The following is a 25,100-nucleotide window of genomic DNA, read 5'->3' as shown; positions in this document are numbered from 1 at the left end:
CACACAGTATCACATCTCCCATTTCATCTTCATCTAAGTATTCTTCCATTTCCACAGAATTGCTCACAAGTACATTGCCTATCTATAGACTCTCTATGTACTCCTTCCACCTTTCTGCTTTCCCTTCTTGGGTTATGACTGGTTTTCCACCTGAGCTCCTGATATTCGGATAGGTGGTTCCCTGTTCTGCAAAGGTCTGTTTAATTTTCCTGTAGGCAGTATGTACCTTGTACCTAGGGATATATGCTTCTACATTGTTAAATTTGTCCTCAAGCTGTCCCTGCTGAGCCATTTTGCACTTCCTGGCTATCTAATTTTTGATATGTTTGTTTTCCTTTTTACCTTCTTCATTTACTGCATTTTTTATATTTTATTCTTTCATCAGTTAAATTCCATCTCTCTTCTGTTACCGAAGGATATCTACTAGTCCTCATCTTTTTACCTACTTGATTGCCTTCACTATTTCATGTCTCAAAGCTACCCATTCTTCTTCTATTGTATTTCTTTCCCCTGTTCTTGTCAGTTGTTCCCAAATGCTCTCTCTGAAACTCTCCACAACCTCTGGTTCTTTCAGTCTATCCAGGTCTCATCTCCTTAATTTCCTACCTTTTTGCAGTTCCTTCAGTTTTAATCTACTGTTCATAACTAATAAATTGTGGTGGGTGTCCACATCTGCCCCTGGAAATGTCTTATAATTTAAAACCTGGTTCCTAAATCTCTCTCTCTTGCCATTATATAATCAGTCTTAAACCTTCCAGTTTCTCCAGGCCTCTTCCATGTATACAACCTTCTTTCATGATCCTTAAACCAAGTGTTAGCTATGTGCAAAATTTTACCATGCAGCTTCCTCTTTCATTCCTTACCTTCAGTCCATATTCACTTAATACTTTCCCTTCTCTTCCTTTTCCTGCTATTGAATTCCATCCCCCATGACTATTAAATTTTTATCTCCCTTATCTGAGAAATTTCTTTGATCACATCATACATCTCTTCAATCTCATCATTTGCCTCCCCAGTTGGCACATAAACTTGTACCACTGTGGTAGATTTGTGCTTAATATCTATCTTGGCTACAGTAATGTGTTCACTATGCTGTTCATAGTAGCTTATCTGCTTCCTATTTCATTATTATTGTCACAATGTAACTGCTCTATAAAATGTTATCAAGTGGAAACATTGACTTTCTCAAGTTTTAGATAAAGTTGAATCAGTGTTTTTATTTGAAAAAAGTAAATCACATGGTACACAATGAATGAAAATCCTTGTCTGTCAGAGAAGGAACTACACGTGCTCCTAAAAGGTAATACTTATCTTGTTTTTCAATAATTAACTTAGTCTTTTTCATATCATTACTATTTTATTCTTCAGAATCGGAAGGAAGTATTTGGCTGGCGAACATTTAGTCTGTAAAGTTAATTCCCCATTTGATCCCAAGAGTGAACTATCAGTTTAAAGGAATCTATTTTGAGATGAGGCCACATCTAATGAGCAAGACTATGATTGGGCACAGGCAGGACAGGGATTTAATAATGGTCTGAGGGGGTTTATGTGATAAATTAAGAATAAGAGTGCACAAGCAGCACTGTGAAGCTAGGAGCCAGACTTAAAATGACAAACAATATACTAATAAGTCATCATTTGTGAAGCATTACAATGATTTGAGAAGAAAGTACAGAAAATTTGATAGTCGATGGAGAACAGGTGCTAATGCTTTGTCTTTCACATATAGTGCTTTGAATAATTATAAAACAATTTATCGGCTATTTTGCTTATTACATATTAAAAGCAAATGGTTTCTCTCATTTAACAGCTCATTCAGTTAGCTGAGCTTGGTAAGGAAGTTCCTTGCATAGATATGTATTTTTACTGTTCTTCTACCTTTTGAAACAATTACTGTGTCACAATAGTATTGATGATGATGATGATGATAGGTTGATGCAAAGTTACTGTGTTTGTTCTGCATGTATAATTCATATTACTGTGTTTTTTTAAATAGTCATTTTTTATTTGTAGTTCACTGTTGCCTTAAGTTCGCATATTGTCATTGTATCATTTGGGGAGGGTTAGTGGAGCTGTGGAAAGTGGTGTGCAAATTGGAGAAATCATAACATTTCTGACACATTCTTCTGTTTGAGTTCCATAGATAGATGATAGCAGCAAAGAGGGTCAGAAACATTTAGGCCGTGTATGAGGATAATTCCATTGCACAGAGCCTGGCAAGAAAATTGTTTCCTTATTTTAGGGAGGATTGTTTTGACATTCTGGCTTTGAAAGAGATCATTTAAATGCATTAATCCACAATGATCAAAGTCAGTTTACTCGAAAACCGGCAAATCGGCAAAAATTCCGAAATCTGATAATTCCACCATCATGCGACATTTGTATGCATTGTGGAAGGTTCAAAAATCTGGTGTATGGGTACTGCATGCTTTGAGCCAAAATCACAAATATCAGCAGGTGGGCATATGTGGACCTGCTTGCTCGTCATCAGTTGTCTCGTGAACAACACCGACATTTCTATCCTGTATTATTACTGATGGTGAGAAATGGTGTTTTTATGCTAACGTCAGGAAAAGAAAGGCATAGATTTGTACCATGAGTGTAAAGTGCCTGACGTGCCGTAGGATCGTTAGCTCCGGGGTCTGGTGTGATGGATGTAGTAACTTTTTTCATTGGGGCGACTGTAGTGGAGTGGGAATTGGGAAAATGAGCGAGACTCATCAGTGGTTCTGTAGGCTATGCAGTAGAGATAGGAAGATTGTGGAACAGGAGGGGAAAATTGCTGCCCTTCAGGCTGAGTTAGATGAGGCTAGGCGAGAACTGGGCAGGTTAAGGGGGCAGAAGGGTAAACAGGGGTGGGAAGTGGCAACAGGCATGAGTAACAGGCCAAGAAATTCTTCTGACCGCTTTGTTATTAATGTACAAAATAGGTTTGACCTGTTGCCTCAGTCAGAAACTGATGAGCCTCTCACAGAAGTAGATGTACACAGGGCTCAACAAGCTTTCAGCAGCAAATTGATTAAGAATGTAGGGAAGTCTGCAAAGAGAAAGAAAGTCTTGTTGCTAGGTAGTTCGCATGCTAGGGGTGTGGGCCAACTTCTGCAGGATGAATTAGGGTTGGATTACCAGGTCACAAGTTTTTTCAAACCTAGTGCTGAACTTGGGCAGGTTACAGAGGATTTAGGTTCACTATGTAAAGGTTTTACTAAGGAAGACACCGTGGTTATTGTGGGGGGGCCGGGCAACAGTATTGACAGAGATCCGGGGTACAGCATAAAGTGTGACCTGGCAAAGATTGCATCGGCATCGAATCATACCAGTGTTGGGTTTGTGTCGGTTCTGGAGCGCCACGACCGACCTCATTTGACCTCTTCTGTCAGGAGAGTTAATTTGGAGTTGGAACGGCTACTTGGATCTGGTGCAGGGTCACACATTGGTGTGGTTCCTGTTGATTCACTCTGTAGGTGGGACTATACTAGACATGGCCTACACCTCAACAGGAAAGGGAAGGGTAAACTGGCTGGGCTGATAGCAGGAAATTTAAAGGGGGGAGGAACTACATCTCATGGTGGAAACTCTTTTTAGTGTAAGATCAGTGTCCAGTGGGAAACTCAGCCAGGCAAGTACTAAAGATGTTAAAAAAGTTCAAGATACTCACAAAAGTAAAGTGAAAAATAATGTTAGTATATTTCATCAAAATATTGGGGGATTGAAGAATAAAAGTACTAAAGATGTTAAAAAAGTTCAAGATACTCACAAAAGTAAAGTGAAAAATACTGTTAGTATATTTCATCAAAATATTGGGATGCTTGGATGCTTTGTTGTGCTATCTGTCAGACAGGGGGAAGCAAATTATCATTTGTGGGGATTTCAATGTTGATTCCCTGAAAGAGTGTAATAGGAAGAATGACCTTTTAGTATTACTCAGTTCTTTCAATTTGAGCTCCGTCATTGATTTTCCTACTCGGATAACAAAGAACAGCAGTACATTGATAGATAACTTTTTTATAGACCAAGATAAGTTTAGGGACATAAATGCTTATCCTGTTGAGAATGGTCTTTCAGATCATAGTGCACAGCTTGTTACAGTACATGACATAGCTCCATGCAGTACAATAAATCAGACTTTCAAAGCAGTGCGTTCAATTAACAATATAAATATTGCAAACTTTAGGGAAAGCCTACAGCAGCTAGACTGGGATGAAGTGTATAAGGAACCCGATGCAAACTTGAAATATAACTTATTTCACAATACATTTTTAAGGGTATTTGAAAATTGTTTTCCCAAGAAAATAGTTAAACATAATTCCAAGAAAACATATAAAAAACCTTGGCTAACTAAAGGAATAAGAATATCTTGCAACCGCAAAAGAGAACTGTATCTAACAGCAAGATGGAGTACTGACCCCGAAATTGTTCAATATTATAAAAACTATTGTGCGGTACTAAGAAAAGTTATTAAAAAGTCCAGAAGCATGTGTATCATGTCTGAGATCAGTAACTCTGATAATAAAATTAAAGCAATTTGGAATATTATTGAAAGGGAAACAGGGCAACCAAGAGCACAGGAAGACTTTAGTGCAATAAAATTGAATGACAAGTGCACTAACAAACAATCAGAAATTGAAAATATTTTGAATAATCATTTTTTAAATGTTGTGGAGAAAATAGGATCTAGATCTTCACTAGAAGAGGCAAGGCTATTAATAGAAGAGGCCATACCTGCACAGTTTGAAACAGCTGTAATTCCACCAACCTCTCCCTCTGAAATCAGTAAAATAATAAACTCACTGAAAAGTAAAAGCTCTTACGGAATTGATGGCATTTCCAGCAAAGTACTTAAAGCTTGTTCCCCACAGATAAGTAGAATTCTCAGCCACGTATGTAATAGCTCTTTGGAGCAGGGTGTTTTCCCTGATAGACTGAAATATGCCATTGTAAAACCATTGCATAAAAAGGGGGATATGTCGGATGTCAACAACTACCGCCCAATCTCTCTTCTGACAGCTCTATCAAAAATTTTTGAGAAAGTAATGTATTCAAGAGTAGCCTCCCATATTTGTAAAAATAAAGTACTAACAAAATGTCAGTTTGGTTTTCAGAAAGGCTTTTCAACAGAAAATGCTATATATGCTTTCACGGATCAAATATTAAATGCTCTGAATAACCGGACATCACCCATTGGTATTTTTTGTGATCTCTCAAAGGCCTTTGATTGTGTAAATCATGGAATTCTTTTAGATAAGCTAAATCATTATGGTTTGAGTGGGGCAGTGCACAAATGGTTTAATTCATACTTAACTGGAAGAATGCAGAAAGTTGAAATAAGTGGTTCGTGTAATGTTAAAACAGCTGATTCCTCAAACTGGGGTGCTATCAAGCACGGGGTCCCACAGGGTTTGGTCTTAGGTCCTTTACTGTTCTTGATATACATTAATGACTTACCATTCCACATTGATGAAGATGCAAAGTTAGTTCTTTTTGCTGATGATACAAGTATAGTAATAACATCCAAAAACCAAGAACTAAGTGATGTAATTGTAAATGATGTTTTTCACAAAATTATTAAGTGGTTGTCAGCAAACGGACTCTCTTTAAATTTTGATAAAACACAGTATATACAGTTCCGTACAGTAAATGGCACAACTCCAGTAATAAATATAGAATTTGAACAGAAGTCTGTAGCTAAGGTAGAATTTTCAAAATTTTTAGGTGTGTCCATTGATGAGAGGTTAAACTGGAAGCAACACATTGATGGTCTGCTGAAACGTCTGAGTTCAGCTACGTATGCTATTAGGGTTATTGCAAATTTTGGTGATAAGAATCTCAGTAAATTAGCTTACTATGCCTACTTTCATTCACTGCTTTCGTATGGCATCATATTCTGGGGTAATTCACCGTTGAGTAGAAAAGTATTCATTGCACAAAAACGTGTAATCAGAATAATTGCTGGAGCCCACCCACGGTCATCCTGCAGACATCTATTTAAGGATCTAGGGATCCTCACAGTAACCTCACAGTATATATATTCCCTTATGAAATTTGTTGATAATAATCCAACCCAATTCAAAAGTAATAGCAGTGTGCATACCTATAACACCAGGAGAAAGGATGATCTTCACTATGCAGGGTTAAATCTGACTTTGGCACAGAAAGGGGTAAATTATGCTGCCACAAAAGTCTTTGGGCACCTACCAAACAGCATCAAAAGCCTGACAGATAGCCAACTAACATTTAAAAATAAATTAAAAGAATTTCTAGATGACAACTCCTTCTACTCATTGGCTGAATTTTTAGATATAAAGTAAGTATTAAAAAAAAAAAAACCCTTAATCATTAGTGTCATGCAATATTTTGTGTAATGTAATTTCTTGTACAGACATCTTTTATTAACCTGACACGTTCCACATCATTACGAAGTGTCGTATTCATGATCTATGGAACAAGTATTAATCTAATCTAATCTAATCTCAAACAAAGAAGCACCTCCCCATACAAAGACCTGTGCACATGCACAAAGGATAGTTATGCATTTGGTGGAACAGTGATGGTGTAGCATAATAAGATTGTTTCCCCAAGACGTAACCTTCACTGCTGACATTTGTCAGCAACTGAGATGCCTTGTGGATGCAATGCAAGAACAGCGACCAGGAAGACTGCGTAAAGTGATGTTACTCAACAGTAATGCCTGCCCATATTCAGCTAGACTGACAAAAAAACAGTATAAAAGAGTTGGGTTAGGAAGTCATTCTGCACCCACTTTATTCACCTGATCTTGCATACTCAGGTTTTCACCATTTTCACTGTCTTGAACAACCTTCAAGGACCTTCCTTTCTGGCTGAAAATGCATTCCGAACATAGCTCAATGAGTTCTTCACCTCAAAACCACATAATTTCTACAGTTGTGGAATTGAGAAGTTACCACAGCATTGGCAAGCTGTTTTAATTAGTGAAGGAGAATATATTATTGATGACTAAAGTCTGTTGTGTATGTATTGTGTTGATTAAACTTTAGGAAAAACACTACACAGTAAGGCCTCAGCCTAATAATAATAATAATAATAATAATAATAATAATAATAATAATAATAATAATAATAGTGATAAGAGGCTTGGGAAAAAGAACATACAAACGATTGACAAAATTAAAAAAAAAAAAAAAGTCAGAAAAAGCACAAGGCCTCATTCCTCTGAAGAAGAATACAAAGCACCCTTGGTGGGACACTTGATTGTGAGAATGCACTCGCCACTAGGAAATTGCCATACCAGAAATACAACAGTAACATGCCCCAGAAAATTTACAGGTGTTCAACAAAACATGAAAAACAACAGCAAAAATTATTAGACAATCAAAGAGGAAATACCTGAAGGAACAGCTAGACTTTGTAGAGGACAAGCTCTGCAACTACAACACAGCGACTTCTACAGGATGTTCACAGGGCACATCTGAGGGTCACACCACCGAACCTCTGCTTTAGAAATAGTGACAGAAAATTGTCACTGACAGATAAAGAGAATTGTAAGGTACTGGCACAGTACTTTTCAACTGCCCAGAACTTGGAGAGATTCCCAGGTGAAGAACCTACAGACCGACACACAGGCTCACTACCCCCAACACAAGAGGAAGTCCACAGGCACATCCTCAGCCTCAAAAACAGGACATCTGGTGAAGATGGCATAGTGGCCGAACTACTGAAAAACCTCGGACCAAACTCTCAGAGAACTCGCACAGATCATCAAAGACATATGGACGTCAGAAAAGTTGCCTGATCCGTCCTCTGCGCAAAAAGGGTGACCCTACAGATGTGAACAGTTACAGGGGCATCTCACTAATACAAGACACATACTAGGTACTGCAGCTTGCCTACTACAAAGAACATGGAACCAACTGGAACATAAGATCGGCAAGTACCAGGCAGGCTTCTTCCCTGATTGCTCCTGCACAGAACAAATCTTCAATCTGAAGACTACTCTGAAAATCAAAGCCCTCAGGAACAGTCAAGTCACATGCACCTTCATTGATCTCAAGAAGGCATATGACTCCATCAACCGCCAGTCATTGCTCAACATTCTACATGTACAGGGTTTGGACAGCAAGACACTGCGACGGATCAGACATACACTGACAGACACGACATCTAAGGTGAAGTTCAAGGGGAAATCTCCAAACCCTGATCATTTGCCAAGGTGACGGACTCTCACTGGTCCTCTTCAATCTAGTACTGGATAAGGTCATCAAGGAATAGGAGAGAGAGTTGCAAATACAAGGCCATTGGAAGCCGTGTGACTTGGAAGACCCAGGGACAAGCTGGAGGTCGGCTGTTTAGCCTTTGCAGACCATCTGGCACTACTCACGGATAACGAAACTACAGCAATCAGACAGGTAGAAGCTTTCAAAGTGTGTGCAGAAAAAGGTAGAGCTACAGATTTCCTTTCAGAAAATGGAGTTCTTCTGCGTGAAATTAAACATTCCAAATTTGAACACGAAGTATGGCAAGATCAGCAGGGTCACACACCTTAAGTACCTAGGTGAAGAGCTCGAACCGACAGGGAAGGAGAAAATTGCCCAGAACACTAGGTTATTGAAAATGGAGAGAGGCTTATACAAAACACAGGGTATTTACAACCAGAAATGTCTGTCCACCTGCACCAAAATTTGTCACTACAACATTGCAATCAAACCTGAGGTGCTATACACCAGTGAAAGACTGATGTTACACACAAAAGTCGACCTTGAGAACATTCTCACACAGGAAAGAAAAATCATTAGGAAAATTATTGGGCCAAAACTCATGTATGATGGATACAGGCTTCACTCCAAGGACACCACAGAGAAGTTCTCCAACATTTCAGCGGACATCAGAAAGAGGCGACTAAAATTTTATGGACACATAGACAGACTTCCACTGACCAAACTCACCAACAGAATCCTCACTACATACAGAGACTCAAGACCATTACACCCTGGATGACACAAGTCAAAATTGATCTGGAAAGAGTTCAGATAGCTTCAGCGGTCGTCATGGATCTATACGTCTATAGACACAAGGTGCACAAGTGGGAAGTGATGTCAGAGAAAACAGCACCTAAAGCCCAAAGGCAGATGTGAAAGGAAGAAAGCCTTTTGGTGAATGATTGAAGGAGTACTGGAAGAACAGGAAGAACAAGTAGTCAAGAGTTTCACATGGTCTGATAAAAGGCCTGTAATCTGTGTAATAATGTAATAACATAACAACAGTGATGATGTAGTAAATCACTAGACTACACTTGCATTAGTCTTAATCTTCTACAGTACTAATGCCTATAAGACACCACACAGAAAAGCTCTCAGAACTTTGTCAGATACACTAATGATCAAAAGTAGCAGAAATGAGAATAGTGCCATGATGAGTCATAAAGATTCCTTGACAGGTGGGAATTGACCGTTTTCTATAGTAGCAGTTCCAGCAACAAATTGAGTTAGGTGAACCGCTGACTTTTAAGTATACATAAAGTAGACATGCATAAAATTAGATTCCAAGCAAAAGGTTTAATAACCTTAAATGAATTTAATTCTTAACAGTTAAAACCTAAAATTATTCTAGTTACAGCTTAAAAGTTACACAATGTGTACGCCTAGTTACAATAATAAGTACATGTTTCTGTTGTAATTACTCATCTCTTCCTTGGAATTCAGTGAGAAGGTTGCACGTGCTTTCTATGGCACAGAGTTTTGAAGTCACAAATCACTGAAGATAAATAAAGTCTGTAATTACTTTCAGCACAAAGCCTGTATCTGTATTTACCTTTTAAACAGGCATAGGGAGAAAATGACTTTTTGCACAAATCGGTGGATGAAAAGGGTAATAAAGCCATTATGGCTGTATTCACTAACATTGGGAACACTCTTAAAGTTAACCAAAAACCAATTAATGACAAACCATGTAGCAGAGGTGCTGAGTTGCTGATACCACAACAAAAAGACTGTCACAAATATAGCTTTCGGCCAATAAGGCCTTCATCAAAATTTGACATAACACACACGTATACACACACAAATGCAACTCTCTCACATGAGTGCAGTCTCAGGCATCTGAGACCACACTGCGAGCAGCAGCACCAGCGCATGATAGGAGTGGCAGCTGGGTGGGGGAGGAGGAGACTGGAGCAGGGAGTGGGAGGGATAGCAGGATAAGGGTGGCAGACAGTGACATGCTATTGGGGAGTCTGCAGGGATGAGGTGGAAAGAGGGTAGGGCAGCCATGCCCAGTCGGGAGGTTAGGCAGATAGGTGGTGAGGGGTGGGGGCATCAATAGCAGAAAAGGATAGAAGTAAAAAGATGGGGTGTGATGGAGGAATGAGGGCTATGTAGTGCTAAAATGGGAATAGGGAAGGGGCTGGATGGGTGAAGGCAGTGACTGACGAAGGTTGAGACCAGGAGGGTTACGGGAACAGGGGATATATTGCATGAAAAGTTCCCACCTGGGCAATTCCAAAAAGTTGGTGTTAATGGGAAGGACCATATGGCTGAGGCCATGAAGCAGTAAAGATCTCATGTTTCACAGTGTATTCAGCAACAGTGTGGTCAATTTGTTTCTTGGCCCCAGTTTGTCAGTGGCCATTCATGCGGACAGACAGCTTGTTGGTTGTGTCATGCCCACGTAGAATGCAGCACAGTGGTTGCAGCTTAGCTTGTAGGTCACATGACTGGTTTCACAGGTAGTGGGTGTTTTGGTAAAGGGACAGGAACTGTGGAGAATGATGGAGGAAATGGTTGGTATCTTTTATATAGGAGGGTGGATTTCGGGTAATAGGTTGAAGGTGTTGCTTATGAAAGCAGATACTCTTTCAGTGGGGGCCACAATGGGGCTTCCTGGGTGGTTTGGTTTGTGGACTTAAGGAAGCATGTAGAAGGTGAGGAGTGCAGGGAGTGGTAGGTGTGAGCAGAGAGGTGGACTCCAGGGAGGGGTTCTGTCATGGGCCTAAGGATTCGAGGAGTGACTGACCACCACTCCAGAAAGACCCACCATCTGGCCACAAATTAGCATTTCCCTCATAACCAGGACTGGAGCAACTGAATTACATTCTCTGCCAGGGTTTCAACTACCTCTTTTTGTGTCCTGAAATGAAATGGGGAAATGTCCTGCCCCTATCCTTCCCATCCCTCCTACAGTGGTATTCCACCGTCTACTGAACCTACGCAGTATATTGTTGATCGCTACACAACACCTGCTCCCAACCCCTTACCTCATGGCTCATACGCCTGTAATACACTTACATGCAAGACCTGTCCTTTACATCCTTCCAACACAACCTACTTAAGTCTCGTCACAAACATCACCAAACCCATCAAAGACAGGGCTACCTGTGAAACCGATCATGTGATGTACAAGCTAAGCTGCAACCACTGTGCTGCATTCTATGTAGGCAATACAACCAACAAACTGTCTTGGTCAAGAAGCAAGTGGACCTCACTGTTGCTGAGCCAAACATGACATCCTTCGCTTCAATGACTGTTTCACAGCCTGTACGATATGGATCCTTCCCACTAGCACCAGCTTTCCTGAACTGCGCAGGTGGGAAATTAATAACCCTCCTGGCCTCAACCTTTTTCCTACCTCTCTGTTGTCCTCCATCTGACCTCCCAACTGTGCATAGTTGCCCTACCGTCTTTCCCCCTTATGCTGCCCACAGCATGTCACTGTCCGCCACCCCTGCCGTGCTACCCGTCACCTCTCCCGCCCCAGCCACCTCCTACCCCCACCAAGTTGCCACTGGTGCTGCTGCTCACAACGTAGCCTCAGATGCCTGAGACTGCAGTCGTGCGTGTGCGTGTGTTCTAATTTTGACGAAGGCCTTATTGGCAGAAAGATATATTTGTGATAGTCTTTTTGTTGTGCCTATCTGCGACTCAGCATCTCCCCTATATGGTGAGTGGCAACTTTCCTTTTCACAATATTCTTACATTCCGTCATTAATTTTCAATTCTTCAATTAATGACAATGATTTATAACTTTTTTGTGATTCAAAATTAATGAAATTTGAAGAAGCTGCTCTTTTTCATTTACGCGTAATGTAGATTCTAAAATTGTTGGCTCTTCAAAGTGATTTGGACTCAGTTGTTGTTTTTGGGCATAGCAGGGAAATATTCTGTAAATTTTTTTCGAAATCTCTGCAAATATTATGCAACTGTGTTCTTGACATTGGTTTTCCTCTAGGAAGTTGTGATGGGTGTCAAAGCACTCTGGTAGATCACTATTGCAACAAAGCACTCTGGTAGATCACTATTGCAACACATTTCCCAAAAATTAAGTATTTCAATGAGTGATTTGATATGATTTTGGACAATACAATCATTTATATTAGACCCATGGTGAGACAAGATTAAGCTGTTAATTTTTGAGAAAATTTCTACCAAATAATCTCAAACCTGAAGCCAGATTTTGTCTTCGATGCAATTTGCTTTGTGAAGGTCACAGCTGGTGAGAAAAATGTGGACTTCTTCTTTAAGCTCAAGTAGTGTGGAAATAGTTTTGCCACGAGATACCCACCTAACTTCAGTGTGAGACATAAAAACTTGTAAATGCTTCCCATTTCCTCACAAAACTCTGCAGAGATGCCGGAATTTATAGGGCAAGCCTAAATTATTTTCACTGCATCCACTAGCATGGATTTCAATCCATCAGGCATGTGTTTAGGAGCAAGAGCCTGTCTGTGAATACAGCAGTGTGCCCAAGAAGCATTCAGCACTACTGATATCTCTTTGGCAACAAACCCAGCGTAACATCCTGTCACAGATTCACACTATCTGAACAAATGGCTACACAGTGAGTCCAGTCTACTGAATTTTCACGAAAGTATTCATCAGTTAACTGAAATATATCTCCTCCTCTAGTTCTCCCTCTTAATGATATGCAGTTGTAACTCCTCTTTTTACAGGCTCCCCTTTCATATAACAAATGAAAAGTAACTAAATGGTTGAATTGGCAAAATCAGTTGATATGTCAAATTGAATCGCTCAAGAGCTGGCACATACTCTTTCCAAACTTTCATTTTTGGTGTAATTAGGCACGACTTTAATCCGGTGGTTGACTGTATTGTTTCACAGTGGTACCATATTGACCTTTTTGTGCAAGATTCTCCAAGCATGCACTGTACTAAACAATGTATACATAGTTGCACTAGATCTTCAGCTATTGAATGAGGTTTTGCAGTTTTAGGCATCATGTTGCTAAAGCGATAAGACGTTTGAAGAGCATTCTCATTGTAACTTTTTGCAGCTGATACAAAAGTAGTTAAATGGTTTTTCCACTCATTAGCTTTTCATGTAAAAAAGAATGGCACTTACGTATCACGCCTGGAAGGCAGCACGTGGGTCTGCTCCTGTGATCTGCAAAATAGGCTGAATGAAGGAAGCGAGTAGGAGCAGGAGAGTTAAAGCAAGTCAGTACTGCATGTAAAGTAAAAGCACATTTAATAGAGAATATTAGTCAGTGACATATACGTAACTTCTGGTAAAGATGGTGACGTAGGTGTGAAGCTGTTGTCCGTGTATCAAAGCTAACAGTTATTAGTAGTTGGACAAACTATCATTGAATTAACAAAAGCAAAATCTGTAATGGCTATCCTCTCTATGAAGTAGAAGCTAAGTTGGGGTTGAAAGCAGAGCAGCACTCGTTGAGCTCCACAGCATTGACTAGAGGGCGCTGTAGTCTGTGTAGTTCGTCCACTCTAAGAGCGTGCACCTACCTGTGGCATGGGAACTATCGACACCACAGGCACATTTGTTGATGTGGGTTATGTGTTTAGTTCCTAAATGGTATTTAGGTAGGGAAGGTGTCTGACTACTATTAGCAAGGGTCTCACCACAAAAAACACACTTAGATCTTGGACGGTCTGTCACCTATATATGAAAATACAAACCTGATGTAATTGTTATCATACTTTCTTTTCTTTATACATGCTTCACTTTTTTCAGATTCACATACATTACTAGACGCTAATGACCTATTGACATAACACTAACTTGTAATTTTGTTGCATCCTGTTTCCCTTTACAACCTGTTATCCACTTTGATGTAAACAGAAAAGATTCTGATGCATAACTGACAACTTATTGCATGTGCCACAAGAAAAGAAGTAGTAGGCTATTGTTGAAAAACTGTAAATCAGGCATTTGCAGTAAATATTAATTTATGTTGTGATAATACAACAAAAATAAGGAAACAACAATATCCGATCCTCAAAATCCACCATTATGAAAAAAAAATTGGAGAACCCCTTGAAATATTTTGTGAACTCCCCTGGGGTTTCATCGAAACAATGCTTTGTAGGGAAGTCATGCTTTTTGCTGTGGATAGGCACATTTCCATTTTAATTGTAAGGGAAATGTAGTCTGTTGACAAGGTTTACTACATAATACCACACACACATGCTAGAGACACTGTCTTGTTGAGTAGAAATGTGACACCTTTATGCAGCTCAGAGATACTCCATATTTTCAACATAGAATGTGCTATAGTGTGTCATTTTTAGGCTATAATGATGATTATTAGACATAACAAATGTTCATCATAGACTAACACAAAGAGAGAGCACTTCGAGCAGGACTAGTTTCTGGCCTGAAATACAAGATCAAATCATACACTGTATGCAAGACAACAGTGGTATACAGACCGAATGGCTAGCAGTGTGTGTGTCCCACTCGCAGTAGTGCAAAGATGGACATGTTTCTTATGACTTCACAATATTGGGGCCATACTGTAAGTGAATGGAGGGATGTAGTTTTCATAGACAAACCTTGCTTCATATTGCAGAATTATTACAATTGCACATTCACCTGAAGTGAAGACAGTAACCTATACAATTACAGGTATATGACAAAAAGAGGTATACTCTGTTCTGGTGTTATTTTGGGTGTGAGTAGGTTTCATATATGAGAACATCAGAGTTTCACATCCGTCACTTAATTCATCAATATTCTTTCAAAAATCAGGCTTTTTCTGCATTATAGATTTCCTCAGATTGTGCAGACTAAGTTGTAAGGGTATTTACTAGCACTTTGAGAAGTATTGATAAGAGAAGAGTATGAGCATTGTCTTGTGTGATCATTCCTAGTCCCCCCCCCTTTTTTTACAATAATGTAATATATATATATAAAACAGAAAGAAACTTCCACATGGGAAAAATATATTAAAAACAAAGATTCCAAGACTTACCAAGCGGGAAAGCGCCGGCAGACAGGCACATGAACAAAACACACAAACACACACACAGAATTACGAGCTTTCGCAACTGGCAGTTGCTTCGTCAGGAAAGAGGGAGGGAGAGGGAAAAATGAAAGGATGTGGATTTTCATTTTTCCCTCTCCCTCCCTCTTTCCTGACGAAGCAACTGCCAGTTGCGAAAGCTCGTAATTCTGTGTGTGTGTTTGTGTGTTTTGTTCATGTGCCTGTCTGCCGGCGCTTTCCCGCTTGGTAAGTCTTGGAATCTTTGTTTTTAATATATATATATTTTTATACTAAGTGATTGCTTTTTCAAATGCAGCTCACCTTTCCACTTTTTGAGCTATGTATGGAAGTTTGTGAATCGTATTTCTGTTGTTTGCAAATTTTTCTGGCTAAAGGATCCAAGATATATTGTCAAGTGAGGTGCCCATTTGGTTGTTCCCAGAATTAGATAAGCAGACTTATTAGGTTGGTGCAAATGTTTATATTCAGATAGCGTTGGTGGCAGCTGTCTGAAGTAAGTAACGGTGATGGGGGGATTGTCTAATACCTGATGTATGTCATTTGTTCATATATCCAAAATGATAGAATTGTATGTTGTATTATCCATACTTGGACCATGTCACAAGGTATGCTGTGAAATTTTTTGACTGTTGGAATGGTTGTAGATGTTAAGGAGCAGATACAACTGTGTGCTGTTGAAGGACTTTGACTCCTGCCTTTGAGAAAATTTGTTTGTCAGTTTTAGAAACCTCTTTTTCTGCTGTTCCAAACACCATACTGTTCCCTTCCTCTATGATCTGCAGCACTAGCAACTTTATAGAAAACTGTTTGGTGGGTTGAACAAAACCTGAGGTTTATTTCTGAATGAAATGAATACTTCATCAGTACACTACACATTAACATTAACCTTAATGGCAGAGTAGAACTGGTTTACTGAGAGTGATACCTGAACTGAGGTGCTCCTTCCTTTTAAGGAGTGTTCAGCTCTAAGATTAGTCTATAATGGATAACAAATTTAGTTCCTTACTAACATCAACATACATTAACAAGTGGAAAATTTGTGCTGTGATGTCCTCAAACCTTGATGAATGCAAGCTGCAATGATTTATCATGTTTTATTAAATGTCACATTTGAGATGTCACGTACTGAACAGAATGCATTACCTGTAAGCTATCCTGTTTCATGTGTGAAATAGAACTGTAACTACTTCAGCACTGTTTCCCCAAATCTTTCATAATAAACAATCAAAATCATTATTGCAGGCTGGACATGAGCAGTGATTTGATGTCCCTTCACATTGGAGATAGAATATTGGAAGTAAATGGAACTCCAGTGAAGGACCAGCCAATTGAAAATATAGAAAACCTGATTCGTTATTCAGACACTGTGCTCCAGGTAATATGAAGAATATTTGCTGATTTCATTAACATTATTTTTTTAAGAAATTAAAAATGCTACATACTATGAAGTGAAGTGGTGAAGATTAAACTGTGCCAGTTATTTTAATCTCTCTCTCTCTCTCTCTCTCTCTCTCTCTCTCTCTCTCTGTGTGTGTGTGTGTGTGTGTGTGTGTGTGTGTGTGTGTGTGTGTGTGTGTGTGTGTTGTTTGTTTGTTTGTTTGTTTGGAGAGGGGGGGGGGAGATCGATCCTTCCTGTTCTTTTGCAGGTGAGTATCCTCATTTATGATTCTCATATCAATTATTGTATTTGGTTAGTCTAAATAGTATATTTTTACCATTCTTTGTACAAAAAGATATGCCTTATATCTGTTTCCATGGAAAGGGAAAAAAATGGTTGGTTAATGTGAATGGGGAGAAGCATTTAGTGTGTCTGACATAAATTATTCTGTTTTTACACCCACGTGTTAATACTTTTCTTACTGTGAGATATTGACATTTCTATTCATTTTCAAGCTGCAAGAAAATATATTAACATTATGTTCACAATCATGAATGGACTGCTAATCTTCTGCAGTACATATAAGATACAGTAAACATTTATAGGTCATTGACAGCCTTCTGGTTAGTAAGTATGAAATTGTTCTACCAAACAGTGGCCAGAAAATCCATTCATATTACACTTATACCATTCTGAAATATTTAGTTTCAGAGAATTCATTGTTTTTGTATTATGAAAAGGAAAGTTGCTGCTCACTATATAGCGGAGGTGCTGAGTCGCAGATAGGCATGACAAAAAGACACTCACAATTATAGGTTTTGGCCATTAAGGGCTTCGTCAACAACACACACGTGTACGCGAAGTGCAACTCAAACACACGACTGCAGTCTCAGGCAACTAAAACCACACTGCGAGCAGCTGCACCAGTGCATGATGGGAGTGGTGACTGGGTGGGGTAACTAGGAGGTGGGAGCAGTGAGGGGGAGGGGTAGCATGGTAGGGGTGGCGGACAGCGAAGTATTGCAGGTTAGACTGAGGGCAGGGGAGAGGTGGGGAGGGGGTGGGAAAGTAGTGTAAAAGAAGAGAAATAAAATGACTGGGTGTGGTGGTGGAATGACGGCTGTGTAGTGCTGAAATGGGAACAAGGGAAATTCCCACCTGTGCAATTCAGAAAAGCTGGTGTTGGTGGGAAGGATCCATATGGCACAGGCTGTGAAGCAGTTATTGAAATGAAGTATATCATGTTTGGCAGTGTGTTCAGCAACAGGGCGGTCAATTTGTTTCTTGGCCACAGTTTGTCGGTGGCCATTCATACAGACAGACAGCTTGTTGGTTATTATACCTACATAGAATGCACCACAGTGGTTGCAACTTAGCTTGTAGACCACATAACTGGTTTCTCAAGTAGTCCTGCTTTTGATGGTACAGGTGATGTTAATCACCGGAACGGAGTAGGTGGTGGTGGGAGGATGTATGTGACAGGTCTTGCATCTAGGGCTGTTACAGAAGTATGAGCCATGAGGTAAGGGATTGGGAGTGGGGGTTGTGTAAGAATGGACGAGTATGTTGTATAGGTTCAATGGACGGTGGAAAACCACTGTGGGAGGGGTGGGAAGGATAGTGGGCATTTCTAATTTCAGGGCACGATGAGAGGTAATCGAAAACCTGGTGGAGAATGTAATTCAGTTGCTCCAGTCCTGGGTGGTGCTAACTTATGAGGGAAATGCTCCTCTGTGGCCGGTCAGTGGAACTTTGAGAGGTGGTGGGAGACTGGAAAGATAATGCACGGGAGAATTGTTTCTGTACTAGGTTGGGAGGTTAATGACAGTTAGTGAAGGCTTCAGTGAGACCCTCGGTATGTTTAGAGAGGGACCACTGATCACTGCAGATTGCATGACTGCAGGTGCGTGGCAGTGTGGAAGGGACTTCTTGGTATGGAATGGGTGGCAGCTGTCAAAGTGGAGGTATTGCTGATGGTTTGTAGGTTTGATGTGCACGGAGGTACTGATGTAGCAATCTTTTAGGTGGAGGTCAACATCTAGGAACGTGGATTGTTGGGTTGAGTAGGACTAGGTGATGCAAATGGGGGAGAAGTTGTTTAGGTTCTGGAGGAATGTGGATAGGGTGTCCTCACTTTTGATCCATATAGCAAAATGTCATATATAAAAGATACCAACCACTTCCTCCACTGACTCAACAGTTCCTGTACCTTTACCATATGGTGCCCTGCTCGTCACTATGGATGCCACCTCCCTGTACACTAACATTCCTAATGCCCATGGCCTTACTGTTATTGAACATTACATTTTCCAATGCCCAACGGATTTCAATCCAAAAACCTCCTTCCTAGTCGCCATGAGCAACTATATCGTCACCCACAATTACTTCTCCTTTGAAGGCATTACGTACACACAAATCCGGGGTAGAGCTATGGGCACTCCCATGGCACCATCCTATGCCAACCTATTCATGGGCCATCTACAGGAACCTTCCAACCCAGAATCCTAAACCCATCACCTGGTTCAGATTCATTAATGACATCTTTGCTATCTGGATCAAAGGTGAGGACACACTTTCCACATTCCTCCAGAACCTCAACTTCTCCCCCATTTGCTTTACCTGGTCCTGCTCAACCCAACAAGCCAACTTCCTAGATGTTGACCTCCATCTCAAAGATGGCTACATCAGTACCTCTGTTCATATCAAACGTACTAACCACCAGCAATACCTCCAGTTTGACAGCTGCCACCAGTTCCATACCACTTAGTCCCTTCCGTACAGACTAGCCACCTGCGGTCATCAAATCTCCAGTGACGAGCAGTCCTCCTCGAAATACGATGATCTCACTGAAGCCTTCACTGACCGTAATTATCCTCCCAACAGTTTACTAAAACAAATCTCCTGTGCCATATCTTTACAGTCTTCCACCACTTCACATAGTCCCACCGTCTAACCACAGAGGAACATTCATCTTGTAACTCAGTACCACCCAGGACTGGAGCAACTGAATTACGTTCTCTGCCAGGGTTTAGATTACCTCTCGTCGTGCTCTGCAATTAGAAATATCCTGCCCGTCTATGCTTTCCACCCTTCTCACCCCTCCCACAGCGGTTTCCCACCGTCCCGCGAACCTACACAGCATACTCATCCGTTCATACACAAGACTTGGTCCCAATCCCTTACCTCATGCCTCTTACTCCTGTAATAGACTTTGATGCAAGACCTGCCCCATACATCCTCCCACCACCACCTACTCTGGTCTACTCAGCAACATCACCTGTACCATCAAAAGCAGGGATACCTGTGAAATCTGTTGTGTACAAGCTGATTTGCAACCACTGTGGTGCATTAATGTAGGCATGATAACAAACAAGCTGTCTGTCCGCATGAATGGCCACTGACAAACTGTGGCCAAGAAACAAATTGACCAACCTATTGCTGAACACGCTGCCAAACATAACTTTCATTTAAATTACTGCTTCACAGCCTTTGCCACATGGATCCTTCCCACCAATACCAGCTTTTCTGACTAGCGCAGGTGGGAACTTACTCTGCAATATATCCTACATTCCCATAACCCTCCTGGCCTCAATCTTTGTTAGTCACTGCCCTCACCCATCCAGCCCCATCCCTGTTCCCATTCCAGCACTACACAGCCGTCATTCCACCACCACACCCAGTCTTTTTATTTTTCTCCTTTTCCACTACTCCACCACCCCCTCCCCACCTCTCCCCTACCCTCAGTCTAACCTGCAGCACTTCACTGTCCGCCAACCCCACCATACTATCCCTCCCCCTCCCCACTCCAGCCTCCTCCTTACCCCCACCCAGTCACCAATCTCATCCTACACTGGTGCAGTTGCTCACAGTGTGGTTTCAGTTGCCTGAGATTGCGGTCTGGTGCGCGCATGCGCTGTTCGCGAAGCCCTTAGCGGCCGAAAGCTATAATTGTGAGAGTCTTTCTGTTGTGCCTATCTGCGACTCAGCATCTCCTCTATATGGTGAGTAGCAACTTCCCTTCTCATAATGTTGTGACATTCCATCCTGGATTTTCCATTGATTAATTCATTGTTTTTATTAGATAGATTTTGACTCTTTTTGTGTTTATGAGGTTTCCTTTATCTGATATGATTTAAGTGTGTATCATTTCTTTCGAGAGGGTCCTCTTGTGTATGGATATCTTTATTTAAAGATGTATGAGATAACACACTGAGAGGCAAGCAAGATACACGAAAGTGTTAGCAGTGATGAACAGAAGGAGAAAGAGAGAGAGTACCGTTTAGTTTGAATGGTTGAAAATTGTTACCTATCCTTAAAAATTTAGCTAAAGGCCATCTAGTAATGACACTTCATGTTTACAGTAACCTGCAGTTCTTTGTCCAGAGACTGGTAGAACAGGAAGAATTGGAAAGAGTTATAATTTATTAAGTACTTTATTGCAGCAGTTGACTTCAGAAATTTACAGGAGAGGACCAAGTCTAAATCAGTCAGTGATATCCATGAGAGAAGCTCCAAATAAGGCAAAAAGTTGGCAAATGTTGTAATGGGTTTCTGATCACAGTAGTTTGAAAAGATTGAATAAACTAACAAAATAATAGTAGTTATAATAATACGAATAATAATAATTTTTGTTTGTGTAGTTCGTAGTCTGCAGAAAGCCTTAACGCTGTGGTGTGCAAAATTTAAGCATAACCAAGAAACTACAACAAAATTTCAGAAAGAAATAAAAAAGTAAAACAATGTTAAAAAGCTTGTGATTAGAGCCGTTCTGAAACTGAAGATACATATTTTTAAAATGTAATAATGAAATGTAAAATTTCTTCCACAACAAAGCATCACTTAATTGGGGAAATGGTTCTCTCTGGTTGCCACATGTTTCATAGTGGCATCAGTGCTTGTTCTACACTGAGGTATTGTGTTAGACATCCTTTTGCCTCATGCATTGCAGCAACTTAACTTGGCATGTACTCAGCAAGCCAACAAACTTTTCTAGTCAATGATATGTTCATTTGGACCATAGGACCCAATCTACACACCATTATGGAGCCACCACCAGTTTGCCCAGTGCCTTGTTGACAACTTGGGTCTATGGCTTAATTGGGTCCACACCATACTCAAAGCCTACCATCAGCTCTTCCCAACATGAATCGGTGACTCATCTGACAAGGCAACGTTTTTCCAGGCCTCTGTGCTCCAACAGATATGGTCACGAGCCTAGCAGAGGTGCTGCATGTTATGTCATGCTGTTAGTGAAGGCATACACATCACTCTTCTGCTACCATAGTTAGTTAATATTAAATTTCACCACACAGTGATTTCTGTTATTTCCTGCAGCATTGGTTGGCTGTTAGCGTGCGCAACCCAGTGCTAATGTCACTGACCTCGGTGGTTAAGTGAAGGCTATTGGCCACTGTGTTGTCCATGGTGTGAGGTAATGCCTGAATTTGATATTCTCAGCACTCTTGGCACTTTGGATCTTGGTATATTGATTTCCCTAACGATTTCCGAAATGGTATGTCCCATGCATCCAGTTCCAACTACCATTCCACATTCAAAGTCTGTTAGTACCAGTAAGGTAGCCATAATCCCATCGGAAACCTTTTCACGTGAATCACCTAAGTATAAATGATGGCTCTGCCAATGCACTGCCCCCTTTATACCTTGTGTACGTGATACTACTGCCATCCGTTTATGTGCATGCCACTATTCCGTGAATTTGGTCACCTCAGTGTACACAGATTAAAAACTTTTGATGGCAGTCAATCCCATTCTTGATAAAGCTCTGTGGATGTATTAACTGATGGGCCACTAGTTGTTTCCTAATTGGATATGATTTATTTATCCTTATTCAAACCTACCACAAGCTGTTACATTTCATGGGGATTAAAAAAAGTTTGCTAAAGTTCAACGCTGAGTCTTATGATTTCAGCATTAATTGTGTAGAACTAAGATATGTTGTGAGCTAAGCTAAGTTGTCATCAGCATAACGAGTAAGTCTCTGAAGTTCAATATGGTATATTTAAAGAAAAGGGACCGAGGATAAAGTCCTGTGGAATATATGTACTAATTTCTACTAATGGATAGTATATTTCTTATAGGCAAATTGTCATCTCCTACGTAAAGAAGAAGAAAGTATGTCTCATGTGGATTTGTTTACATTAAAGATTTTAAAAAGAGGTCAAAAGGTATTAGGTCAGTATTTTACAAAGGCCACGTAACATCAGTGAGATCTTTTCATTTTCTAAACCTATTAATGTTTGATAAAGTTTCCAGAACAGCTGCATTCTGTTTACAAAGGAAACTTGAATATCTGTAGTCATAAAGTTTGAATTAAAATGGTGAGAAAAAAGTTACATAATTAGTTTTGTATTTGTTTGCAGTACGTGTTTTCAGTTCGGGTATGTAGTGACACCACAGTATGATAGCATGCAGCTTGAGGAACTGGAACAGAATGGTGTTTCCCGTAGATTAAGTGGAGGTGGGCTGTGGCATTTTGTTCTGGCGGCCGTCTGTTGGCCATATCGGTATGGGTGTTGGTGGGTGGGGGTGGGGGGTGTGGGGTGTATTGCCTTGTTGTAGGTGCCTTCAGTGCTGGATGCTGTGCGGAAGGGTTTGCATGCCTCAGTGATGGTGAGGACTATGCCGATGGTAGAATAACTACTGACAGGGCCACCCCAGCCGGAGAGGCCTCAGCAGAGGGGCCTGACAGTGTGTGTCCCACAACATTGGCAAGGCAGGGTTGTTTCCTATCACCAGGGAACTCTGCCAGCAGTGAATGGTTACGGGCATGGTGAGCCCAGGTTTCCTGAGCTGGAGACATGCAGCAGAACCACCAGATCTTTTCCCCCATACACTCTGGGCATACTTCACTGACCGTCATTGGGTGTGGCGGTGGAATGTAGCAATTTTTGGAGAATGTGGGCCTTGGCTTCACTGCCTGCATCATGAGGGAGGTAAACACCTCAAAAGAAAGAAAGATACACTGCTTGCTGATGGAGAGAATGGCTGGTAAGGTAAAACAGTCTCTCGTGGGAAACTTCCGGGGTGCCTATTGCCATCCAATCATATAAGGCTTTCTCAGGGTCTACATTTGTTTCCGTAGTGGCTCATGGGATCTCTATGGAGCAGCTTAACTCAAATCTATTCCTGATGGGACTGGTGTACTGTCAGGCAGTACCTACACCCATCCAACAGAGAGCTTGGATGGTCTGTTCACTTGAAAAGAACTCTCAGAATTACTGTAACTGCATACTAATCTGTCGTAACACTTTCATCATAAACAAGAGAGCAGAAGGAACACTTACAAAGATCTCCCTTTCCTATTTTCATAATGGGTTGGAGGGTATTCCTGAGTCCGCAAACAGTGCTTAACAAATTTTGTAATGAAACATTTCCAGTTGAAACATAAGCTTCTGGGATGCAAGATCTTAGGTGGCCAGCCTGTTCTGGCTGAATTGCATAATGCCATTAACTTTGGAAAGGTGTGGTTACCTGCTCTGTTGCAATGGAGATGTACCTGAGGAATTACATGGAGAATGGGTGTCACGGAAGTGCAGAACTATATGAGGGTCAGTGGCACATAAGGAAAACATAATCATTTATTTTAATATTCAACATTCCGGAATTACTTGGATGTATTCTAGCAGGCTATATCTGGCTTTTAAGGTTCCTCTGTTTGTTCCAGCCCAGTGTAATGTTTTAAAAGCCAAAGATTGTCATACTGCTATGGCACGTAACAGGAGGGCTACAAGTGGAGATTCTGGAGGCCCAGCACATAAATTGTGAGATTCTTGTACACTACGTCTGAAATGTATAAATTGCTCCAGGGAACACTGATTATTGAACAGGAAGTGTGGATTAATGACATGGAGCTGAAAGTTGACACACATACTGAAAAGTGAAACTAAAAAAGCTTTGAGTTGTGCAACCTCCAGTGTTTGCTATCTCTTTTGCATTGGCCCTTAAGGAGCTAGGAGTGATGCCTCCACACAAACACAGACAAGATTCAAGTAAGAGTACATGCTCTTTTCAGTGTACCAGTGGACTTGAAACCTCAGTCACACACTGCTGCACGCCATCAGAGTGGCAGTCCCTCTACCCCCGTGCAACCATCGCATCCCATAAGTAAGGAAAAGTTACACAAAAAGTCATTTGAAATTGAAGACAGTGGCTGATTAGCTACCAGATTGATGAACTCACTCCCTTTCTGGTGTGTTGTCAAGGATATTGATATCCACATGGAAGAACCTGTGAGCTGGATATTATCTAATGTTCACCCTGACGTCTCAGGTGAGTCAAGTCACTGCATTAGGGGGTAGGGGGAGGAGGAGGAGGCGGCCAATTGTTGCTAATCAATGGCTCTCACAGGAACGTCTACATTGCAGTGGAATGTAAATGGATACTGATCACATTTGGAAGAATTGCAGGTCCTGGCACGGGAAAACCATTCTGCATCTGCTTACAAGAAATTCATGTAAAGTTACTGACACAC

The 25,100-nt window shown here is 40.8% G+C and overlaps 1 protein-coding gene across 4 annotated transcripts in view; it reads left to right on the top strand.

Moving 5' to 3' along the window:
• Nucleotides 1-25,100, top strand: part of LOC126284706 (LIM domain kinase 1) — a 184,128-nt gene that overhangs the window by 79,119 nt on the left and 79,909 nt on the right. For all 4 annotated transcript variants that reach the window (XM_049983838.1, XM_049983837.1, XM_049983836.1 and 1 more), the window contains one exon: nucleotides 16,474-16,606. In XM_049983838.1, coding sequence (XP_049839795.1) covers nucleotides 16,474-16,606 — 133 coding nt within the window. The remainder of the gene's footprint in view (nucleotides 1-16,473; nucleotides 16,607-25,100) is intronic.

The sequence above is a fragment of the Schistocerca gregaria genome, chromosome 8 (assembly GCF_023897955.1).
Source record: "Schistocerca gregaria isolate iqSchGreg1 chromosome 8, iqSchGreg1.2, whole genome shotgun sequence".
In the NCBI taxonomy this organism is placed as follows: Eukaryota; Metazoa; Arthropoda; class Insecta; order Orthoptera; family Acrididae; genus Schistocerca; species Schistocerca gregaria.
The sequence above is the reverse complement of the archived record's forward strand: the minus strand, read 5'-3'. Positions and strand labels throughout refer to the sequence as shown.